The sequence below is a fragment of the Leucopleurus acutus genome, assembly GCF_964270905.1.
Source record: "Leucopleurus acutus genome assembly, chromosome: 10".
NCBI lineage: Eukaryota > Metazoa > Chordata > Mammalia > Artiodactyla > Delphinidae > Leucopleurus > Leucopleurus acutus.
In genome coordinates, this window is record NC_139153.1 from 55192273 (window position 1) to 55206060 (window position 13788).

The following is a 13788-nucleotide window of genomic DNA, read 5'->3' on the forward strand; positions in this document are numbered from 1 at the left end:
GCTGGAGCTGTCAGGCCCACTCTTCAGTGTCTGGGGATGGGTGAGGGGCTGGAGATTTGAGTGCAACCACCAAGAGCCGATGATTTAATCAATGGTGCCTGTGTGATGAGACCTCCATTCAAACCACTGAACAACAGGGTTTGGAGAGCTGATGCATAGGTGGGCACATTGATGTGCTGGGAGGGCGGGACACCTAGAGAGGGCAGAGAAGCTCTGAGCCGTTCTCCCACCTGCTTCCTTGCCCTATGCACCTCTTTCATTTGGCTGTTCCTGAGCTGTATCCTTTATGACATACAGGTAAATATTTAAGTGTTTTCCTGAGTTCTGTGGATAGTTCTAGTGAATTTTCAAGCCTGAGGGGTGTCAAGGGAACCCCTGAATTTGTAGTGGGTGGGGCAGAATTGTGGGTAGCCTGGTACCCCATTTGTGGTGGTGTCTGAAGTGGGGACACTCTTGTGGGACCTAGCCCTTGAACCTGTGCAGCCTGATGACAACTCTGAGTAGTTAGTGTTAAAACTGAAATGAATTGTTGGACACCCAGCTGGAGTCAGAGAATTGGATAATTAGTATGGAAAAATGACACACATTCAATGTCACAAAAGTCCACATATTTGGTGTCAGAAATGATGTCAGAAAAAAGACATCACGGCAAAGTTACTCTAGATTTGAGCAGTTGTTTTCTGTAAACAGAGCCAGTCTGCCATCATTCCAACCTACCTGTATCCATTGCCAGTCTGAAGGAGAAGTAGCCGGTAGTATTTATTGCTGACTTTGCACTGCTTTCTATTTCTACTTTTTAATAGTGGAGTCAAGAGGAAAGAAAATTAGTTCACTCATCCATGTGTGCTGATGTTTTCTGCTTAGCCCTCCCCCATACGCCTTCTCTGCTCTGCTCTATGCCCCAAAGAAGTGACCCTTCCATGGACTGTATCACCTTTGCTCTATTACTTGATGGTTTTTATTGGTGTCACCACTGGAGGCCTGGTGGAAACAGAGAGAGATCTGGCTGGTCCTCCTCATTCTCTCTGCTTTGGCACCACGTCTGTCTGGCAAGGGTTACATCCCTCCCTGTCTACAGTGCCTCTAGGCGGCCCCTCCTCCAAGGCTCTGGGTCTCACTGGGCTCTGGGCACATGGCTTCACCTGCTGTCTGCTCTCAGGGGTAAAGGTTTCCTTCTGCGGCTCATCTCTGGGTATCTCAGCATCCCTTCATCAGTTCCCTTAACTCTGCCCACACTTCTGTAAACACTCCTCCATGCTAGCCTCTTCAGTTGGATCATTTGTGGTGAAACTATGTTTCTAGCCAGCACTTTGACGGCTACATCATAAAACTATCAATACCCAAGGAACAAAATGATCTCTGAGGCTGTGTATTTCAAGAAAAATGTAAGAAAAAATAAGTTTACTTACACTTAGTCTGGGAACTGCTTCTTTCAGACTACCTACCTACCCCCAGCGGACATCCTTGTCTGCATGCATCATAATCTAAATCTATCTTTTAACCATAGATTAATTGTGTTCAAAGGGAATTTGGTAAAGAAATGGAAAAACATTCAATTCAAAAATTAAAACTGAGATAAAGAAGGAATCAATAAGTATAATATGTTCAGGTATAGAAAAATCTCACCATTCAATGCAACTGGAACTCATTTGATCACTTTTAATCAGTCTCTTTGAGCTGCAGCCATATTTCATTCATTACTAGATATTACTATCTATCACATTTCTCTTTTTTCTACAATATATCAACCTTGCCTTTTTTCTGTTTCCCAAGTATGAGGAACTGGCCCCAGCTTAGCTCTCCTTCTCTCTTTTCCTCTGCTGGGACAGCTCTTTTCCCTCTCCAGGCCCACCAGGGAGTCTCATGCTGGTTTCTTCTTATCATGTGCATCTTAGGTTAAATGCAGTCTCCTCAGAGGGCTTTCCTGTCCTTTACCTCAAACCTCTCATTTTGTCACATTCTCTATAGCACCCCTATGCTTTATTTTGTTTTCATAGCACTTTAGTTATTTGATATTAATTGTTGATACTCATTATTTACTATTTTATGTTTGATGACATACTTACTGTGTCCCCAATCCAGTAGAATGCCAGTCAATGAAAGCAGATACTTGTGTGTGTGTGTGTGTGTGTGTGTGTGTGTGTGCACATTTCTAATTATCACATGTAGAATAATTACTGGCACATTACTAGTGCCCACATATTTACTGGGTGAACTGAATGAATGCATGGATGAATACATTTTATGGGACTTCCCTGGGCGCAGTGGTTAAGAATCTGCCTATCAATGCAGAGGACACGGGTTTGAGCCCTGGTCCGGGAGGATCCCACGTGCCGCGGAGCAACTAAGCCCGTGAGCCACAACTACTGAAGCCCGTGTGCCTAGAGGCCGTGCTCCACAACAAGAGAAGTCACCACAACGAGAAGCCCGCGCACTGCAAGGAAGAGTAGCCCCTACTTGCCGTAACTAGAGAAAGCCTGCATGCAGCAACAAAGACCCAATGCAGCCAAAAATAAATAAATAAATAAACAAACAAATAAGTAAATAAATAAAATCAAGATGTCAGTACTCTGTAATGACCTATATGGGAAAAGAATCTAAAAAGGAATAGATATATTTATATGTATAACTGATTCACATTGCTGTACATCTGAAACTAACACAACATTGTAAATCAACTATACTCCAATAAAAGTTAAAAAAAATATACATTTTACATATCAGGAAGGGAGGCTAAAAGAGTTTAAGTAACTAGTCCAAGAACACAGATAGGAAGAACAGAACTAAGATGAAAACTAAGTTATTTCTGACCATAAAGCCATATTTATAACCACACGGATACAGATGGATGTTAGGTTGGTCCAATTCATAGAAAGCAGAGCATGTATGAAAGATATTAAATAAAAGAGGCTCACATGTGCCCTCCAAATGATATTTCGAAGTCTTTCTCTTTATTGGCTGGAAGCCAACAACCTACCTGAAATCCCCACAGCCCTCAGGGCCCAAGAGTCCCTGTCATGGTTTGTACTTAGGGCAAGCACAGGGTAAAGAGATCTTACAGACCCTGAGCACAGGGAATGGCCTCTATTTCCAATTGCAAGGTAACAAAGTTCTCCAATTTCAGTTTCACAAGGATAAATAATATTCAGAACTCTCCTCCCATCCCACGGAGGGCTGACTTTGGAATAACGCCATTCCAATTTCAAAATAATAGAACAATAAGCTGTATGTTTTTTCTCCTTTTCTAAGTTTTTATAAAAGCATGTATACAGAAAGATTGAAGACCAGGGGATTTCAGAATAATAGATTATTCTATGCAATTTAATTCATTTGTTTGTTTGGTTGACAGGTTGGTTGGTTTGTTTTGGTTTTGAAAACCAGGGCTCCTAATACATGGAAAAGAAAGTAGAGTGATCTGCCTTCTCTAGCCATGACCATGACTTTCTGATGTTAAAAGACAGAAAGACAAACAGACAACATAAAGAAACGATGAAGATAAACACATAAAACAAGAATAAAGATAAAGAAGCTACAGGGTGGACCAGGGGTTTTCTCTTTAGTGGATCACATCTGCTGGCAATTGAGAGAGGAATTAAAATTACTAAAAGGAATAACAGTCCACCTTCTTTTCAGTCGCAGCAAACACAGTTGTAACCTGTTTCTGTGCAAACACAGCTGTAGTTTGGTGGTTACTAATCACTAAGTTTACATTTCAGAGATTTTCTTTGCTCACATTTGATTTCCTAGTTCCATGCATTTGAGACAGTAATGGCAAATGAATCGCCAAAACATCAAGGGAGAAATATTAACACAACATTTCTTAAAGATGGATTTAAGGTAGATATGAATCGAAACACATTCCAAACAATAAAATCACATTTAGATAGGCTTGATGGTCATTTTAAAGCATCATATAGTTGCCTACAAAGAAAGTATTGGCATTTGCCTTATAATTTTAAAAATTTCTATATTTTCTTTATGTTTATTCTGAATCTGAGTTCTCTTTCTATTTCGGGAGGTGGGAGAAGATAGGCAGCAAGAAATATCAGGCAGTGGAAAGTAAAGAATAAAATTGTAACGATATTTAAAGTAATTAAAAGAAAACACAAAAATAATATTTTAATTAATTTTTAATAATCAGCCTGATATTTGTCTTCCTGTAACTGTGATTAGATTTTTTACTTAGTGAAAAGAAAGAAGCACTGAAATGATTTATTTGGAAAACTTGCCCATTTGGTAGGGAGTGGTAGAACACTGCCCAGATGTTAAAAGTCATTCAAACAAAACTCCATGAGAATCAAATTAAGAGCACTGAAGAGAGGTGAAAAAAATTACAGAATACAAAGGTCTCTGTGCTCAGCGGTCTCTCACGCCCTTTAGCTCACCAGGGGACAGTAAATGCATTGCTTAAAGAGGTTCTATGTTCCCAGATGTTGAAGCTGGAGTAATTGTGAACGCTTACCCTCATCCCTTCTCCACTTTGGGTCATTCTTTACCGGCCTCTCATAACACTCGTTCAATGTGATTTTTGTTAGACAAACGGTCTTATGTTTCTGGGAATGGGAAATGGATAACGTGAACATGCAGTCCTGTCGCTCCAGACTCAGGCTGATTTATGCTCTGATCCTCATGCTGGAAGGCAAGGTAGTCTGTTGGCATCCGCGAGCTCTGCAGTAGTGGGTCTGACTGTCAGCATTCCCACCATAAACTTTTGTTTTTCAGGGTTTATGACTTGGCTATAAAATGCTGCCTGCAGGGGGGTGGATCTTACAAAACTGTTTTATGTTACAAGAGAGGAAAAAAATAATAATAAAATAAAATGGAAGTCTGTAATTTCAGACACCATCTAGTGCTTCTGGAACGTTAAAAAGCCTGTAATTGTGCTGTCTCTGCACCCTGCTGGCATTCAAATCAATGCTTTGAAGTTCAGTGGTTTAAATATAAAACAAAGATACCACCTTTACTTTGAAGAGGTGATTTTCAAAGAAGATGAATATAGCTTACAAGTAAAATAATAATGGAGGTTTTCTTTTGAGTCAAAGGAATTTCAGGATCTCTTGCACATGAACCAAGAACCACACCTGGGATTTTGTCCCAAGATGGCAGTGCACAAAGACCCTGAGCTCACCTCCTCTCACGAGCACACCAAAATTACAACTATTTACAGAACAACTATCAATGAAAAAGACTAACTTAACAGAAAAGATCTTCCACAACTAAAGATATATCATTATTTGTTTGGCTATAGCCCTTGCGATCTTGAGAACATGGGCTTATGTTCGCCTATACCCGAACCTGTAAGTGGGTTCTCCTGCTTATCTTCTGTGAGATATTGTACAGGATTTTAAACTTCTCTTGCCTTCATTTTTTCTATAACTGTAAAATGTGAATATAATAATATAACAAAAACAATAATAATTAACTCAAAAAGTCAAAAAGAAAAAAAAGGAGGAACCACAATGAGACAGGTAGGAGGGGCAGAGTCATGGTATAGTCAAGACCCGTGCCCCACCCCCCCCCATCGCCAACCCCAGTGAGTGAATCACTAAGGGGAGGATAATTACAACTGTAGAGGTTCTTCCCAAGGAGCAAAGAGTCTGAAACCCACATCAGACTCCCCAGGCTGGACGTCCTGCACTGAGAAGACGAGCCCCTAGAACGTTTGGCTTACTTTCAGGAGACCCAGAGGGCTGTCGGAAATAGAGACTCTACTCTTAAAGGAGGCACACAAAATTTCACACGCTCCGTGAACGAGGGCAGAAGCAATAATTTGAAAGGAGCCTGAGTCAGACCCTCCTGCTAATCTTGGAGAGTCTCCTGGAGAGATAGGAGGCAACTGGGACTCCCCCTGGGGACAGAGATGCTGGCAGCAGTCATTTCTGGGAGCTCGTTCTGCCATAATAACACTGGTGCTGGAAGGTGCCATCGTGGAATCCTCCCTCTAGTTTATTAGCCTCAGGACCCAGCTCCATCCCCACCCAACAGTCTGTTGGCACCAGTACTGGGATAGCCAAGAATGTGGAGAAAAGGGAACTCTTGTACACTATTGTGGTCATATAAATTAGTGCAGCCACTGTGGAAAAGAGAATGGAGAGTCCTCAAAAAACTAAAAAGAGAAATACCATGTGATTTAGCAATTCCACTAGTGTATATATCAGAAGAAAACGAAAACATTAATTCAAAAAGATACATGCACCCCAATGTTCATAGCAGCATTGTTTACAATAGCCAAGACATGGAAACAACCTATGTGTCTATCAACAGATGAATGAATAAAGAAGTTGTGTATATATGTTGTTTTTTTTATATTACATTCATTAATTTTTTGTTTTTTTTTTTTTTTTTTTTGCAGTACGCGGGCCTCTCACTGTTGTGGTCTCTCCTGTTGTGGAGCACAGGCTCCGGACGCGCAGGCTCAGTGGCCATGGCTCACGGGCCCAGCTGCTCCGCGGCATGTGGGATCTTCCTGGACCGGGGCATGAACCCGTGTCCCCTGCATCAGCAGGCGGACTCTCAACCACTGCGCCACCAGGGAAGCCCACATTGATTAATTTTTTTACTGAAGTATAGTTGATTTAAATGTTGTACCAATCTCTGCTGTACAGCAAAGTGACGCAGTTTTACATATATATATTGATACATTCTTTTTTTAGTATTCTTTTCCATTATGGTTTATCCCAAGAGATTGGATTATAAATTGTGTGTATATATAATGGGTGGATCCTAATCGAATCTGACTGACGCCCTTTTAAGAAGAGATTAGGAGCAAACACAAAGGGCAGACCATGTGAAGATATGGGAAAAGAAGGCCATCTACAAGACACAGAGAGGAAACCAAACCTACTGCCACCTTGATCTTGGACTTCTAGCCTCTAGAATTGGGAGAAAATAAATGTCTGTTGTTTAAAGCCACCCAGTCTGTTGAATTCTGTTATGGTAGCCTAAGCAAACTAATATATCCATACTTTGTACCAAAAATCTTTTGTTTAAAAAACAAAAAAACAAAACATAGATCTTCTTAGAAAATGTGTTCTCTTGATGAATCTGAAACATATTCCTTTCTCAGCAGGAGGATAAATGAAGGAGAAACTAATTTGTTAGAGAGCTTTTGCGGGGCAGTAGGTGGGTGCTGAGCCAAAGGCATGTGCACGCAGTGTGAAGTGGAGCATGGCAGGCATTTAGTGCCTCCTGCACTGGCTAGGCCTCCAATAGCAGGCTGTACAGTCTCCAAGAATGAGTAAGTTGGACAATTTCAGAGACCCAGGTGTTGCAATTAGCTCTGCCTTGACCATGACAATCAACAGTTAACAATGTTCTGAAAACTTGAATGCCTCATGCATGCGTTCAAGTCTGGGAGATGTTTTTCATTCTGCTGACTTCTCTTCAAATCATCAGACCTGTATCCTGCATACGTCTCCCGGTCTAGTATGTGTAGAACATTGTGGGGAATAAGAAGAATTTTAAGACATGGTCCATGACCTCAAGGAAGTCAAGTTAGAGATCAGTTAATCAATGCATTTTCATATCTTTCCAAGTGGGTTCACGGAGGTTGGTTTGGGATGGTTTTTCCAATGATGGCAGGGTTCCCCATAGGGGGAAACACCTGCCTGCAAGGGGCTGCCTTCCAGATGACATTAACATCCATCCATTCATTCATGTTGAGTCCGCTCAAGACCTCAAGACGCATAAACACACCCAACCGTGGAGACACAGCTTTTCCTTTTCTTCTTTGTTATTGAGCAGTTTCGGTTTCCCTGTAGTTTCCTTAACTTTGTTTCTTCATGAAAGCACAGCAGGTACCACCATTTTAACTCCATTCCTGGCTGAGATCCTCTTTTGTAAACATTCTCTTAAAGTTAAAAAGAAAACTACTCATCTTTTTCCAACAATGAGAAAAGTGCAATTTGTTCTTTTCTGTTTTGTTTAAAACATCAAAAACACACAGCCAGGGCCTCTTAAATGCAAATGCCCTCTTCACCTCCCCTTAGATTTCTGAGTTCCTTGAGACTACCCAACAGTTCCTGTTTCTCGAAATCTTTCCTCTCTTCTCTCTTCCACTGACTGAGAAATTCTACCATCTTGCTCTTTAGAAATCAATGCTGAAACATGTGGATGCTTTGTTCACCCCATGGGGTCTTTAGCTCTGGGGTGCTGGGCATTTATTATCCCTAGTAGAAACTGACGGCATCTGATTTTGTTGGTCTACAGGCATAGAGAGGACTGGGAAGGGGTTATGCATACCATTACGACTTGAGACAGATATAAACATTCTATGTACAGATTTTAGCAAGAACAACATATTTCTAGTTACACTGGAATTCTCTGACTCAAAGCAAAGATACAGTCAGTTTGATAAGCTACTTTTCTTTGAATATTCTATATTCCAGCACTCTTGTAGTGCTAGAAAGGGATGGAATTAAAGGGAATACAAGGAAAGAGCAGGTGTTTTACCTGGCAAAGCCAACGCCTCTGCTGACTCCATTAGCATCTCTTAGTATCCTTGTGGAAATGACATGTCCAAATGGTTTCAGCATAGTCTCAAGCTCCTGTTCATCCATAGAAATGGGGAGATTTGAGATATATAGGTTTGTTGGGTCTTGCTCTTGTTGCTAAGGGAAAAAAAAAACACATGCAGTAAGTTCTGAATATTGAGAAACACTGCAGAAATTTATACATTTTGCTTACACTGCCATCTAGATTCCAATCTCTAGCATGCTCTTGGAAGTTCTTTCAGTAAGGGTGGTATTTCTTTTCACTGAATTCCTTCTTGCCAGAATGCTTCTCATAGAAGCAATGTCATCAGTGAAAATCAAACTTTCTGTCTAGCCTTCCTTAGAAAAGTCTAATAAACTTTTATTGCAGTTGAACTAAGGTAAGTATGTATATTCTATGACCATAACTAGTGGTTCTATTACCACTCTAACTACTGTCACCACTAGTTACTAATGTTGCATTTAGTGAGTGTTCATAACATGCTAGGCATTGCTTTAAACACTTGATATACATTATTTCATTCAATATTTCCAGTACATATAATTGTTACTACTTTACAGTGGACAAAATTGATCCCTAACTTGGTCTAAGTTATACAGCTCTTAAGTGTCAGAGCCAGGGCTAAAACCTGGGGGTATCACCAAAGTCCATGGGCTTCCCTGTCTTGCTATAGTGCCTTCCACTGCACCAATGGGGAGAAAAGAAGTGTGGTCCTAGGACAGCATTTATCATCAGCCTCAGCATCAATGGGGAACTTTCTAGAAATGCAAATTCTTAGGCCCCACCTTGGAATCAGAAACTTGAGGGTGGGCCGAGTGATCTGTGTTTTGACAAGCCCTCCAGGTGAGTCTGATGACCGCTCAAGTTTGGCAATCACTTCCATAGACCACAGTTAAATATTTATCTATGAATGAGATTATGAAGCAGTAGTGCTTAAATAAGCTTTGCTTAATAGAATGGGAAATCAAACAACAACTGCTAGCATTATTTCTACGTGTGTGAATATCTTTTATTTCACACAATGAATTAATAAGTTGGAACTTAGTTGTACGCATGTCTCAAAATAAAGCACAGACAAAAGCCTGACATGATTGATCATTAATATCAAAATAGATCCCATATTTAAATGAACTATTATATTTTAACCAACACAACAACTTTAACTTCAAGAAGAAACATGATTAAATTGGAAAAAGCAACTCTGAAGTCTATAGGAAATGACATTATGTAATAGTAAAATATCTTTTGTGCAGAGATGATATATTCTGTAGCAAATTTGAGGTTTTAAGCAAAACGAAAAATACAATAAACAAAATTCCAAATATTATTACAGATCAAGAAATAGTTTTGGCATGAAACTAAGCTCCATTACTTTTAATAGCTCTAAATATTCAGACAGGCCATAATATTTTTATTAAGCTTTGAGATGAATAAGATCTATTATTAGGTTCTTTTTGAAACATAGTTTAGTTTTCAAACTTTTTGATCACCAGGAAAAACAGTGCAAATAAACAGGTAATCAATCAGGAAAAGATAACAGCTTTAGTATTTGGGAATAGTGTATATGTAGAAACTGTACAACTGTAGTCTCTCTCTCTCTCACACACAGACACACACACACACACACACAGACACACACACACACACACACACACACACACACACACACACACACCCCGCTAATTAATGGCATGATCCTAGAGAGAAAACAGAGATGATATTATTTTTTTCCTAAGTGGACATGATCCCCCGCCCAACTGCTGGGGTGATGAAAAAAGAAAAAAAAAAACCTAAAAGAAAAAAAAAAGTGGTGTTTCAGATACATAATAACAAACCTACGTATATATGACTTTTGACTTTATATTATTTTACTACTTATCCTTTAATTTTAATCTTCACATCATCATTCCAAAGGTAGCTAGGCAAATATCATCATACTTATTGGATAATGAGGAAATGGAGGCATGAAAAATTCATCATCTCACCCGAGGACAATCCAATAATTAGTGACAGGGTTCAAATTAAATTTAGTCAGATTTTCTATCTTCCATCTCAGTGTATTCTTCCAGTAGGCCAATGTTTCCAAAGCTTCAATCATTCACATATCATCTTAGAAAATTTGCCAGCCATGTACTATAAGGTTATTTACTTAAAAGTTTTCTTTTGTATTAATTAATTTTTATTTATTTTGGCTATGTTGGGTCTTTGTTGCTGCGTGCAGGTTTTCTCTAGTTGCAGTGAGTGGGGGCTACTCTTTGTTGTGGTGTATGGGCTTCTCAATGTGGTGGCTTCTCTTGTTGCGGAGCATGGGCTGTAGGTGGGTGGGCTTCAGTAGTTGTGGTGTGTGGGCTCTAGAGCACAGGATCAGTAGTTCTTCTGAGTACATGGGCTTAGTTGCTCCATGGCATGTGGGATCTTCCCGGACCAGTGATCTAACTGTGTCCCCTGCACTGGCAGGTGGATTTTTAACCACTGTGCCACCAGGGAAATCCTTAAAAGTTTTCTTTAAATCAAAATATCTTTGGGCTTAAGCAAATCCATTGAAAAAGATAACAGTATGTTGCTACCATAGCTAAAAAGCCAGTATCACTTGGCATAAGTAGGTTACTATCAAAACCAGCAACAAATTCACATGATTAAATTATATTAGATACTGTTTGTTCACAGAAGATTGTGACCCTGGCGGTTGACTCTCTCTTAGTAACAAATGAGATTCATAATTAAGAGAGGTATTAAGCACACTAGGACCAGACAGAGTCTTTTTCCTGTGAAGAATCAGAATTGAGAAAGAGTTGAGAGAAGAAAAACTTTCCTATGATGTGATTTCTGGAGTTTATACCCTAGATCAACTCAAGTTCCAGTGGGAGTTCCTGCTTAACCCAGAGAGTGGGCTGCAGAACATGGCAGTCCCATGAATGGGCTGGCATTTGCCCAACATTCTGTATACCTTCATCCTTAATGAGGCTAAACAACCATAAGCAACTAATCCCACTAGTGAAGCATAGTGTACAGATCTAAGTAGCAGTACACCAGTGTATCCTGATTCAAATCCATTTCCAAATTCTGCAAGTATAGAATGCACTGCAACTTCTCAAAATGGTGTGTAATTAACATACGGAGCTTAATACACAAGAGATTGCCCAGTAGCTATTTTCTGAATCCAAATTCAAACAGCAAGGCCAACTCCTTAATCTGTATTCACAGAGACAGTACAGAATTGGAGAGTGTCATTCCTTAATTTGTATTTACAGGAAGAATACAGCGTTTGGGCAGTGTTATTCATTAAGTAATTTTCTCCTTTGAAATACAATATAAGTCTTGAACATATTCGTTGATGACAACAGAATTTAATTTCTGCATAGAATGAACTTTAAAATAATATATGCATTTATATTTTTATTTTCAGTTTTATATTTACGTACCACATTTATGTAAATAGATGGGCTCTTTCAAAAGGTTCTTTGGCACTATGAACCTAAAAGAATGTGCCTTTTAAATCTGCAGAAAAATAACTCATGTGATACCTGCAATCTAGAATCTTTTTGAAATCTTTTTGTTTTTTAACTTAAATTTTCATGATCATTTAGCTCCAGAATGGACCTAAAGGAGCATCTTGTCCAATCTGATATTTAACAGATAGGAAAAACAAAAACGAAAACAAGCTAAAATAGTGCTTATGACTTACTCAAGGCCACTCAGCTAAATAGTAACAGGCTAGAGATAGAACCCATATCCTTTCATACCTGATCCAATGTTCTTCCCAGTTCTTAACACTGCCTTTCCTCCTAAACATCAATGAATAACAGATGGCAAATTGTGGTTCAAAGGAATATTTGCACATACAAGAATAAATATCTCTGAATCCCTTATTTTATTCACTTTTGCTTATTCATGAAGTAGCTTTAGTTACAGAGGAAAGGCCACAAAAAAAAAGGATTCCTAGCCTTAGTCAGCATTTCACACATCATCAACTGAGTGAATACTCTGCAGAGTATGCTAGTCTGTAAAAGTATATGACTACAATTCATACATCTATTACATTTAATTGACCATCTCACCATAAGTAACTCCTCCATTTTGCTCTGTTTCTGTATCTTTTCATCTGTATGGGGATTTCTTGATTTACTATTTAGTTTTGTCAAAAGATTGTGAAAAAATTAGAATGGTACCCTCTCCAACGTTAATGGGAGCAGTGACCTTGTCATTTTACGTAAGAATATAAAAATTCTTTTTCCTGAAATGACTTCATTTTTCTCAGATTTTTAGTGTTAGGTTTATTGGTACTCATTTGCTTTATTACAGTTGAAGACAATGTCAGAACATTTCAAGGAAGCTTAGCAAATAAATACAAATGGAGGGCAAAATTATTGCTCATATATAGATCAAAGGTTATGTCTGGGGCTGTGTTTTTTGGATACACATTATGACTATTATATATACATGATTCTGGAAAAGGTAACTACCTTTGAAGAAGATTTCAACACTCAATCTGACAACACTCATGCTTGATGAAATTATATTTAAATATTCAGGAAGTAGTTATTGGCATTAGGAATTTTAGAGCAATGTTTCTCAAGCCACCTGTGGTGGGGACCATTTTTATTTCCAATCTGTCACAAACCAACATTTGCAAAATATTTACATTTTTCAAAGTTAATAGAAAAAATTAAGAGACATACAAAATACAAGTTGCAATTTTTTATTACTACATTAAACAAACCAAAATTACATTTGGATTAAATGTCATGCTAATGTGAACTTGTTAGAAAAGGCTTTAAATGCTTACTCTCTATTTCTGTATGTATTTCCTTGTGAACAAGTACCATTTGGTGGACCAAATTTTAACACTGTTTTAGGAGACTAGTTCCTATTTTTTTCCACGATAATATATTACACTATGGGTCTTTCTAAGTTGTTAGTTTTTGCCTAATTTACATACTATCAAGTTTTTATTAAATCACAAAATTATGGTAATCAATTTATAGTCACTTTTAACTGTTAGGTGGACAAAGTTGTCTCAAGATGAATTGTCCTGAGCAGTGGTGACAAAATATCCTGAAATATCCTGAAGATGTTTGTAACAACTCTAAAGCAACCTCGTGACTGTAATACTTTAAAAACAAATTGAAGGGGATGTTCTATAGACTGAAGATAATAATATTTCCTTACATGCAGCAGAGTTTTACAGTACTTAAGGTGTTTCAGGGACATTTATTTTATTTTGTATGGCCCTTTATAATAACTCTAGGCAGTAGATAGGGCAAGAGTTATAAACCCCCTCTACCAATGAGAAGA

At 38.7% G+C, this 13788-nt stretch overlaps 1 protein-coding gene across 1 annotated transcript in view; it reads right to left on the minus strand.

The window, feature by feature from the left end:
* The window catches only part of RBMS3 (RNA binding motif single stranded interacting protein 3), a gene marked incomplete at its 3' end in the record, with an annotated part of 695122 nt that overhangs the window by 210107 nt on the left and 471227 nt on the right, over positions 1 to 13788 (minus strand). The window contains exon 5 of the mRNA XM_082848397.1: positions 8452 to 8609. Coding sequence (XP_082704523.1) covers positions 8452 to 8609 — 158 coding nt within the window. The remainder of the gene's footprint in view (positions 1 to 8451; positions 8610 to 13788) is intronic.